Source organism: Priapulus caudatus, unplaced genomic scaffold (assembly GCF_000485595.1).
Source record: "Priapulus caudatus unplaced genomic scaffold, Priapulus_caudatus-5.0.1 Scaffold516, whole genome shotgun sequence".
Taxonomy (NCBI): Eukaryota; Metazoa; Priapulida; class Priapulimorpha; order Priapulimorphida; family Priapulidae; genus Priapulus; species Priapulus caudatus.
In genome coordinates, this window is record NW_014577577.1 from 178,977 (window position 1) to 191,537 (window position 12,561).

A 12,561-nucleotide genomic window follows, 5' to 3' on the forward strand; every position below is an offset into this window, starting at 1 on the left:
CAGTCTGTCTCTCTCTCTCTGCTCTCTCCTGCTCTCTCTCTCTCGTGCAGTCTCTCTCTCTCTCTCAATCGTCGTCTCTCTGCTCTCATCTCTTCCACTCTCTTTCTCTCTCTCATCATCTGCTCTCTCATTCCTCTCTCTCTCACTCGCTCAAGACGTCTCTCTCTCTCTCTCTCTCTCTCTCATCTCTCTACACACCCTCTCTCTCGATGTGTGGTGTGTGTTGTGTGTGTGTATTGTTGTGTGTGTGGGGGGGTGGTGTGTGTGCGTGCGTGCCGTGCGTGTGTGCGTGAAAGTGCGTGCGTGCGTGCGTCCGCGTGCGCGTGCGTCAGCGCGCGCCCACTTATGTGTGCGTATGCAAATCAGCGCCCGCGTGTGTATGTAAAGACAGAGGCGGATGCTTGATCAGTATTATCATATACTTGCACACTGCTCCATATAAACACCCGCATAACTTACACTAGCCAATCACGAATAGCTTTGCTAGCAGTTTCTGCGCATGTTCTACTTTCTCTATCTGTTCTAGTCTTTCCCTTCCTCTAGTTCCTTACTTACTCTACCTTATACCCTCATCTACTTCCACTACCCCATCCAGTTTCCCCCTCATCTACCTTATACCCTCATCTACTTCTTTGACTTCATCCACTTTCTCGCTTCTGTACGTTACCTTCTTCCTTGTTCTACCTGATCCACCGCCTCCCCCGTATCTACCACCTATGCTGCCACCTAGTTGGGTTTATGTCTGATAGAGGGCAGCACCGCTGTGTTCGTAAAACAAAGTTGGGAACAAAGTTGTTTGTAAACTTGTTGTGTGAGATTCGTTGTTGGAGCAGAGAATTATCGTAAAATGCTCTGCTGTAATCACACGTAACGCGTAGGTCTACATATTGGCGTGCGCACGTGCACGTACACTTAAGGACATATAACTAATAACACACGACAAAAAACACAATAAACATCAACATGAAATCATCAACACACATACAGCCCCTACATTTATTATACCGTTACAGTTATATATCTTTATATACATGTATATATATATATATAGAGAGAGAGAGAGAGAGAGAGAGAGAGAGAGACACTGCGAGAATGAAAGAAAGAAAGAAAGAGAGAGAGAGAGAAAGAGAGAAAGATAGAGCGAGATCAAAGGCCTCCTAACTGGGCGGATTTGACTGACCTAGCATCGACATTCAACGATAAAGAAGGTGTGTATTGATTATCCCGCTCAGACGGTCAGGTTAGTTTTAATAAGCACGTGGCAGGCGGCGGGTGCTCCCTGTACGTTTCAACGATAAAATGATGGTAAATAAACACGAAATGTATTTAATACCAAAGTCTTATTGTTTCGCCTATTATTGCCGATCATTTCCTGCAAATGCCGTTCAAATGCTCATCTGCAACACACAATACTACAAGTACACCGCACGCACGTCGCTGTGCACAAACAACAAGAATACAAAGAACAGTAATTCTATTACCTCCGCGCAAACGGAGGTCATGCAATCGCTCGCGTGTGTGTGTGTTCGTCTGTGTGTGTAGCCACTAGTGTTCGCGCGATCGATTCAGCAGCAGCTCGCCTTAGGGTGTCGAGCCAGCAGCAGCTCGCCTTAGGGCGTCCAGTCAGCAGCAGCCAGCAGCGAGCCAGCTGTTATACACATACATGTTACACGCTCGCGGAGGTATGCACTCTCCGTGAGTGCCCTCTGTCTAGTTCTTGTTGTCGCTACTCGAAATCTCCTCGTTAGTCGAGTAGTTATGACCCGATACGTGCGCGTTTCACGTACCCGGGTTCGATCCACGTCAAACGCGGCCGATCGACGTGCGCGTCTCTATTTAGCACTCAACAAATGAGCATCAATACAGAACAGTGACCACCTCGGCTGTGCCACAGAAATACGCGTTTATCGGGCCCCAATATAGTAGGCATTTGACGAGTGCTTTCGTTTTCCATAAACACGCCGTTATGTGGGCACCGGGTGCAATTAAGGTGTCAGCGGTCTGAACCAGTAAAAACATTATACCTGAGAGCACCGATATTACCTACACGTAAGCCTATAGCGAAGGTGTCAGCACCCATACTATCAAGGTCTCGCTTAGTCAGCACCCGTATTGTCTGCCAGCTATTATATATAGATCGTCTATAGACAATACAGCTACACCCGCATCGTCTCACACCACGTGTATATAGATAGATAGATGTAATACAACACGTAAACGAATAATGTATATCGACTGTGCGCGCTGGTTTATTCTTTTACACTGCGTTTATGGTGAAGCGGGTAATGCAGTGTCTGACCGAATCCTACGCGTATATATATATATATATATAGGTATATATGTAAGATACACTTGTCACAGGAGACGTGTGGCTACGAGCTAACACCGGAAGCTGTGGGTCAGTGAGCGCATCCTACTCATCCTAGGTGGAAGTAGATCATTCTCTCTCGTTTAGCATGTCAACGACGTTTAAACCACGAGCGTAAATTATGGCCGAGCGTTACAAGACGACCGTCTGCTACCTGGTAACGCTCACGCTCTGCTTCTGCAGCCGTAGTTACAACGTGCTTGCCGACGTCCGCGACAATGTGGAGCATAACCAGATAATCAAAGACTCGGTGAGTACAGCTGAAGGGGTCGTTGTCGTAACAGGTACTACAGATATGTACCCGAGGTACATATATGTATACACAAAGTGTACCTGACTTGTACTACAGAAGTGTACCCTAACCCTAACACTAACCCTAACCCTAACCCTAACCCTAACCCTAACCCTAACTCTAACCCTAACCCTAACCCTAAACATACCTCATATAAAAATATAAACATAATACTAAACAACCTAAAACTACCTCGGGTACATATCTGTAGTACCTGTTACGACAACGACCCTTCGTGCGTGAGTACACACCGAGACACAGATATATACACCAAGTGCAGTCAGCGGCGTCGCATGCTTAAAGATGGCGTGCACAAACGATGCCTCGGTTATAATCGGTCAACTTCTTTGCAGAAGCATATTACTTTCTGTTGAGATTGCATTACACGGCTCTGCGTATCTGCGCTGTTTAATGAGTCGACATAAGAAGGAGGTTAATTTATTAGATATGATGATAGGTTAATTTATTAGATAGGGTAATATGTGGATATTTTTAAGTTGCCGCGAGTTAACGTTTGATTAAAATTTACATATTTTAATGTAAATTTCAGTGTATTTTACTGGAAAACATTTGAGCAAAAGACTTATAAAGAACAACTGGTCTACAGAACGCCACATGTCGTACCACGTTTCAAATCATTTTGGAATCTCGAAGATCATTCAAAATCTGCACTGCTTCGTAACGTCTGCACGTTCATCCCACGCGTACACACACGCACACACGCACGCACATACACACTCGCGCGTACGCACGCACGCGCATGCACGCACACGCGTAAACGCATGCGGCACACGTACATGCACGCGCGCATGCAGATACACACACACGCGCGCGCACACACGCACCCGCACGGGCGGACGCACACACACCCACACGTGAGGACGTGGCAGACAAACATACCGACGCCTGAATATGTGATAATTTGACGCACATATCGATTCCTCTTCTCTCCTGTCGCACTGACGTGTGCCGTAGTCACCGCCTAACGACCTACATACACCCACTACCCTCTCTTTTCCGCATCCGCCTCTGAGCAAGATCCGCTAAGACGTTCGAGTGCTCCTACCACAGTGGAATTCCACGACGGCTCCTATAACGGTGGTCTGACGATAGCGACGGAAAACGGATGCAAGAAGATAGCGGAAATAACCTGAGGAGCTAATCTCGAAATGTTGGAAATAGACCCCACAACTACGACTCGTAATACATCTCATTTCCGCCATTTCATCGTTGGTATTCATGAATCTACAGAGGCGACCGCATTATGACTACTCTCGTTTTTCATCGATAATAAACTAGTAGGTCTCAGGGGAGAGATAGTGAATATAGAAATAAGTTTTGGATATAGAAATCAGTTAACCCTAACCCTAACCCTAACCCTAACCCTAATCCTAACCCTAACCCTAACCCTAACTCTAACCCTATCCCTAATTCTAAAATAAAACAAAATTAGCAAAAAATAATAAAAAATAACATCAATAAGAGACAAAATTAGCCAATCAGAGCCGTCCCCTAGCGGATCACTATCTCTCCCCTGTGCAAAATTCATAATTAACATGTTTTGCTCGCGTATATAGGAAGGTGTGAGAAGAATAGCGGCTGTGCAGTATGGCCTGACGCATGCGCTGATGACAGGATATCGAAATGCTGCCGCGAAGCCACAGGACACATTACTAATGGCAGCGGCCGCACGCAAAGGTAACACCGTCGCGCGCATTACGTTAAATTATAAATGAGAACGAAGTGGCTGGATGTACGGCAGCCGTCGTTCGTTGAAGCCCCTTTTTGGGGTTTGTTTGAATGCTGAGGCAATTATTTGCGATCTTCTGATGTAAAGTTTACAATAATGTTCATTTTCATACCTAATCCGAGTGTTTTCTAGCTCATCAAAGCTCTCAAATCGTGAATTTATTTCTCAATGCATTATTTCGAAATCTACCGCCATCTTTGTCTCGTTTGTATGAAAGCGAATGGACTGCCGTACCTCCAGCCTCGTAAATTACGGATACGGCTGTCGTACCTCCAGCCACTGCCTAATTAGAATGCCTCGTAAGCACACACTTCGACGTGCTGCTAGTGAAACCCTAAAAATAACAGTCATTACGGGCTGGAAGCGGGCGTGGTAGGCTTTCGCTGATGATTGATTACCAGTTTTCGATTTCACTGAGATCGCGTGCGTGATGCCCCCCACTGCGCATGCGTGCAGCGCGCGAGAGTGCAGGAACTGACGGTTTACCTACATTAACACATAGAAACATGTCAACAACTTGGCTGGGTCATCCATCTTATATACCGAAGCAGGCATGCAATACCAACCTTACATACTGCAGACACGGAATGTCACGTTTGGCGAAAAGTGTGTTTAGTTAACAGTAAAAAGTCATGTTAGGTAAATTCAGTCGGTATGTCACTATTAGATGTTTAAAGATCGCGAATGTATGCAGTTGCATCCACTATTATTAGTACTTACTTAATATATACTACTTATACTTATTACAATACTTTACTACTACTTACTTACTACTACATTACTTTACTACTTACAATATATTACTTATTTCCTTAGTCATTACTCTATAGTTCTATATTTGTTCTAGTCTATATAGTCATTTATGAATTGATATGAATGTTATTTATTATTGATGTTGTTTGATGATGATGATGATGATGCTGATGATGATGATGATGATGATGATGATGATGATGATGAAGTAATATTATATGACTATGAATCCATGGTACGTGTACACGTAGAGTTGGTTTTGGAAATTTGAGTATCAATTGGCTCCGGCACGACGGCTAACGGGGGTTCTCATTGACCCTAAGCCGCCCGCTCTACTATTCGCTTAGTTTCACCGGACTAGGGTTAAATACAAAGTTAGTTTCTGAGGTGAGACTTAGTGCTAAGGTTAGAAGTAGGGTACGTGTTAGCGCTAGTGTTAGACGTAATGTTATATGTAGGTTTATTGTAAGGGTTATGGTTAGTGCTGAGGTTATAGATGGGGTTATCGTTAGAACCAGGGTTAGTATATGTAGGGGTAAAAGTGTGGATAGGGTCAGAGTTAGTGTTAGGAAAGGAATAAAGTGGTAATGGAGAGAAAAACAGCCACATCTTTACACTCACTAGGTGAGGGTTATTGTAGAACAGTTAGGCTTTGAATTTGAGTTGTGTTTGTGTTTGGTGTGTGGGCGAGCGTGTGCGTGAGCGAATGTGATAGGATAAGGTATTATGTCGAAATCATGTTGAGATATCATTTTTCATATTTAATCTGCATCTAATTGTATCTCTGTATGTGCACGGAAACCAGAAATATACAAGGTATGCCTGCATGGGGGGCTTGTAATCGAATATGTAGGTGATGTATTCGAACAGTAGGCAATTATTGCTGAGTTGCACACACACACACACACACACACACACACACACACACACACACACACACACACACACACACACACACACACACCGAAGAGAGGAAAGAGAGAGAGAGAGGGTGAGAGAGAGAGAGATGAGAGAGAGAGAGAGAGAGAAGAGAGAGAGGTAGCAAGAGCGGAAAGAGAGAGAGAGACGAGAAGACGAGAGAGAAGAAAGACGGAGAGAGAGAAAGATGAGAAGAGAGAGAAGAGAGAGAGAGAGAGAGAGACGGGAGGAGAGCGAGAGCGAGAGAGAGAGAGAGAGAGAGATGAGGAGAAGAAGAGAGAGAGAGAGATCGTGAGGAGAGAGAGAGAGAGAGAAGAGAGATCAAGGAGGGATAAGAGAAGAGAGCAGAGAGAGAGAGAGACAGAGAGAGAAGAGCAAGAGCAGAGAGAGAAACATAGAGAGAGGGAGAGAGAGAGAGAGGAGCGAGAGGGAAAGAGAGAGAGAGAGAGAGAGAGAGAGGAAAAAAAGAGAGAGAGAGAGAGAGAGAGAGCGCGCGAGAGGAAGAGCGAGAGCGAGAGAACTGTAGAGACATAATTGCATTCGTTCAGTGCTTCACAGGTCTTTACGGTGTTAACCTATTTAATCTGTGTTTCTCTTCAAATTTTTATTTTCATTCATATCTATGTATACTTACGTCTTAACAAGAGCCCGTTAACATGCTTTTCAATGGCTCTCCTATACACACCTGAAATATTGCATAAAAATCAATTAAAATCAATAAAATCGAATAAAATCGCGGTAAACATTGATAAAACCGATAAAATCGACCTTATGTTCTGTGCAGTATGCCAACCAGCTACATCTACGCTGCTAAGCGGCTATACTTACACGCCGATGGTCTATAATGTTTAGGAATGATGTTACATAGTATAACTCATACGCTATATTATGCATCTTACCGTGGTGAAGAGTCCGTGACGAAATAAATTGCATAGTAGTTTGAGGCAGGGCTGTTAGACCATCTGACACAACGAAGAGGTGGACAGAGCTTCTACTAATGCAGTGATGGCCGATGATGGTGCTGTTATGTCTGCCTAGACATGCCGATGTGAACATAAACTATACATATGTTTCTAGTTCAGCTAGTACACTACTCACCCGAACACGCAACACACACCACACACGCCACACCACACACTACACACACACACGCACTGCACACACACACACACACACAACACACACATACACACACATCACACGGCAACACACACACACACACACGCCACGCACACACACACACACCACAACACCACACACACACACACACACACACACACAACAACGCACAAAACACACACAAACACAGCACACACACATTACACACCCAACACACACACACACACGACAGCACACACACATACACACCACACACACACACACACACACACAAGAACACACGACACACAAACGACACGCACGCACACACACACACACACACCACCACACCACACACCAACACGCACGACACACGCACACACATCACACACCACACACCCAACACACACACACCACACACACCACTCAACACACACACAAAACACACACCACACACACACAACACCAAACACACACACACGCACGCACAACGCGGCGCGCGCTCACACACACACAACACACACACATGCACACACACAACACACACAGCAAACACACGCACGCCAAGCACGCACACAACACACACGCACACACACAACACACACGCACACACAAACACACAACAACACACACACACACGCACACACACACATATATAACACAACACCACACACACACAACACACACCACACACGACAACAACACAGCACCCAAGGCACACACCACACACGCACACACAAACACACACACAAACACCGCACAAGCACACACCACCGCAGCCACTACAGCGAACACACACACACAGCACCACAACCACAACACACAGCAACACACACACGCACACACACACCACACACACACACCACACACACACACACACCATACACACACACACACAACACACAACACACACACACACAAACACGACACACAACACACGCGCACGACACACAGCACACAACACACACAAACACCACACACACACGGCACACACCACACACACACACACACACAACAAACAAACACACCCACACACACATACCACACACACACACACACCACAACCCACACTACCAGCACACCACACACACACACACACAGCACCAACAAGCACGCACGCACGCTATGCACAAACACAATACACAACACGTGTAATTACGTGCTGATATTTTAATTATGCCATCGTTATAGGGTTGCTTCTTGATTGCTTGTGCCTATACGGACAAGTCTCATACAAAATACGCAATATGAATCAAATATGCAAATGACAATGTATTTCTCATATGTAATAACCGGCGATTGCCAGAAATGTACTAATGCACGTACCTATCAGTGGATGTGGAATTTCCTGGTCTGCTTCACCAGGCTACCCGCCCAGACTTTAGACCATTGTAGAACCACTTCAATTGTAAGCACACACGCGAATATGAAAGTTGAATGCACGTTAATTAGGTATGCAACCTTATGTACTCGAATACAATATAACAGAGCCTATTAATATAATGAGCTGCCTATATTAATTACCCCGCCAGGGGCCGTGGCGTAGGTTATTGTTTTCCCGGCCGGTGCCATTGATGTGTTCGTTGTGTGTGTGTGTGTGTTTACCATGCATGTTCAGTTCACTTCGGTGAGGCTGCCTGGCCTGATTAACTTACAAACACCAGGCTAAGGGCAACCACAGTCTCCCCACCTTGCACGGCTCGCCACTAATCCGGCATCCAATTAATTATATTACTTAATTTATTGATTAATATTTTTCCACTTATATTAATTAATTATAATTAACAATTTCACATTAGAGAATTTACTGCTTGGCGGGCGTCTGTGCTCTCCGAGCTGCGGTTCTAGTTAGGCTTTATATTACTGCCTATAACAATTAGCGAGCATTATGGCCTATTACTTTGCAACACCGCCGGACCAATTATCACTTTAATATTAGCGTGTGAATGTCGAGCGCTATTCGGTGTATTAGATTTCAGAAACTTTTTATCTAATTACTCTACACGTGAATATATACAATAAAAAAAATAAAAGTAAAATAATATAGATATATTGCCAATAAATATCCTATTGGTATAGATATGTTGATGTATATGTTCGTGTACATTTTATCAGGATAAATAATAAGATCATTATCCACTCTGCTCCACCTATTATCCACTGCTATCCACTCTATTATCCACACTCTATCCACTCTTTATCCACTCTAAATCTACTTATTGATCCACTCTATTATCCAACTCTATTATCCACTTCACCTATCCACTCTATTATCCACTCTATCCACTCTTTATCCACTACTATCACTTATATTCCACTCTATCCACTCTATTATCCACTCTATTATCCACTCATTATCTACTCTATTATCCACTCTATTATCCATCAAATTATCCACTCTATCTACTCTATTATCCATTTATCCACTCTATCCACTCTATTATCCACTCTATCTACACTCTATTATCCACTCGTATTATCCCTCTACTATCCACTCTATTATCCACTCTATCCACTCTATTATCCACTCTATTATCCACTTATTATCCACTCTATTATCACTTATCTACTCTATTATCCACTCTATTATCCACTCTATTATCCACTCTATTATCCACTCTATTATCCACTCTATTCCACTCTATTTCACTCTATCTACTCTATTATCCTCACTCTATTATCCACTCTATTATCCACTCTATTATCCACTCTAATTATCCACTCTATCCACTCTATTATCCACTCTATTAATCCACTCTATTATCCACTCTATCTACTCTATTATCCCTCTATTATCCACTCTATCTACTCTATTTATCCACTCTATTATCCACTCTATCCACTCTATTATCCACTCTATTATCCACTCTATTATCCACTCTATTATCCACTCTATTATCCACCTCTATTAATCCACTCGATTACCACTCTATTATCCACTCTTCTACCTCTATTATCCACTTCTATTATCCACTCAATTATCCAAATCTATTCTACTCTATATCCACTTCTATTATCCACTTTATCCAATCTACTCTATTATCCACTCTATCACTCTATTATCACCTCTATTATCCACTCTATTATTCCACTCTATTATCCACTCTTATCCACTCTATTATGCCACTCTATTAATGCCACCTCTATTATCCACTCTATCTACTCTATTATCCACTCTATCTACTCTATTATCACTCTATTATCCACTCTATTATCGACTCTATTATCCACTCTATATCACTCAATTATCCACTCTATTATCCACTCTATTATCCACTCTATTATCCACTCTATTATCCACTCAATTATCCACTCTATCTATCCACTCAATTATCCACTCTATTATCCACTCTATTATCCACTCTATTATCCACTCTATCCACTCTATTATCCACTCTATTATCACTCTATTATCCACTCTATTATCCACTCTACACTCTATTATCCACTCTATTATCCACTCTATCCACACTCTATTATCCACTCTATTATCCACTCTATCCACTCTATTATCCACTCCTGATTTTATTGTATAGATATTTTTCGTCGTTTACATTTACACACAGCGACACCTGGCGGTCCCCGGTATAGACTGAGTAAGTCTTCCACATCTACTGATGATCAGTCGACAGTACGTCGTGACGTCATCGACTTGCTAGAGCAATTAAAAATTCTTAAGTTGGTGATCCGAGCGTCCGTGCGAGCGATGGAACCTGCTAATGCCACGGGAGAGTGGATTCACAGCCCATGAGGTATACACACACACACACACACACACACACACACACAACACACAACACACACACCCCCCCCCCCCCCACACACAACACACACACATCCCCCCCACACACATCTCCCCACAACATATACACACACACACACACACACACACACACACACACACACACATACACACACAAACACACACACCACACACACACACACACACACACACACACACACACACACACACACTCCTTTCTTATTCTCTATTCCCTCTCCCGACAAACGTTAAGCGCACCAGTTCGGTTTATACATTGTCACGTATAAGATATGCTAGGATTATCATTTCATCATCGCTGTTACTTATATAATAATCATTTTAAATTGATTGCAGCACAAGTAGTGTTCATGCAAGAGGTTTTACATGTGGAAATATCATAAAATAAAGACTATAGCTACTACATACACGCGTATTTACGTTTCCTCGTGTCTACGAAAGGTCGGCCCTAGTAAATTAAGACTCCTTTAGTCTTCTGGATCGTCATCGAGTGCTAGTAACAAGCTGGAGCAGTATGATCATAATCAGGTCAATAGTTTTGCCCTACGCACGACAAAAATCTATTACAAGCTACGTTGATAACGAAGACAAACATCGCGTAAGTGAGGTGCCAAGGTCCCGCGGGGGGCGATGTTGATAGCCTAGAGCCTCTGGGGTTAGTTCGACATGACACGCGTTTCTCATTTCACCCGTGCAGAATGACGTTTTTCCGTCGAGTATATTTCTCACGATGAGATGCGAGTCAAGATGTTCTGACCTGTTAAAGGATTTACTAACGAATCCCATTGTCGTATCATTACTTGGTTTCGTGGGCATCTGAGAATTCCACGTGGTGCCGTTTTATTATTGAGTTTCGCGCCTATACAATCCGTCGTTAGAAATGTTTTCTTTTGCTACAGTGTCATCTACGTTTTACATTGTTTTAGAAGTAATCATTAGCTCATAAACGATTGCCAACGATCATTCGAACGAAAAACATTCAACTCGTGCACAAAGTAAATGGGATTTGGAAATTACAAGTTGCGAAATTTGAAATATGAACATAGTTAACATACGAATAAAAACAAGAGAGCGATGTTATAGTTTTAACTCAGATTGCGCCTAGACCTAAAATGAATGCTTAGAGGCAGTTGCACGCGTTTCTCTTTGCAGTTGCACGTGTTTCTACAATAAAATCGCAGTAGATGGCAGCACGCACATAATAATCCGTAAGACTTTCTCTGAGGAATAATCGTTAACAGCATTTACTCAGGGGCATGGTAACTAAGGGGCGCTAAAACCTGTGACACGGCAACCTCACATACTTGTATTGATTTTTTAATGAGAGAAATTAATCCGATTTATACGTTACACAGCCGGGAGATCACCATTCCCCTATTCGCCATTAGAGATGTACGGGTTTCGACCATTCCGACCGAAGACGAATGGAAGGTACTCATTTCCTACTCGTCCACAAAACGTATAAAACGTAGTCGTTTCCGTCTTGCCAATTAGTGCATTTTGCACATGACGTCAATACGTGTGTGTTATTATATATTATATTATATATATACGTATGCTATAGTATTATATATATATATATATATATATATATATATATA

At 43.0% G+C, this 12,561-nt stretch overlaps 2 protein-coding genes across 3 annotated transcripts in view; both read left to right on the top strand.

Annotated features, from left to right (window-relative positions):
* The first annotated feature begins 2,371 nt into the window (after positions 1–2,371).
* The window catches only part of LOC106811217, a 26,853-nt gene continuing 16,663 nt past the window's right edge, over positions 2,372–12,561 (top strand). For both annotated transcript variants that reach the window (XM_014814772.1, XM_014814773.1), the window contains exons 1-3: positions 2,372–2,618; positions 4,238–4,358; positions 10,746–10,931. In XM_014814772.1, coding sequence (XP_014670258.1) covers positions 2,490–2,618; positions 4,238–4,358; positions 10,746–10,930 — 435 coding nt within the window. In that variant the 5' untranslated portion in view covers positions 2,372–2,489 and the 3' untranslated portion in view covers position 10,931. The remainder of the gene's footprint in view (positions 2,619–4,237; positions 4,359–10,745; positions 10,932–12,561) is intronic.
* The window catches only part of LOC106811218, a 6,262-nt gene continuing 6,059 nt past the window's right edge, over positions 12,359–12,561 (top strand). The window contains exon 1 of the mRNA XM_014814774.1: positions 12,359–12,391. The gene's annotated coding sequence lies outside the window, so the exon portion shown is untranslated. The remainder of the gene's footprint in view (positions 12,392–12,561) is intronic.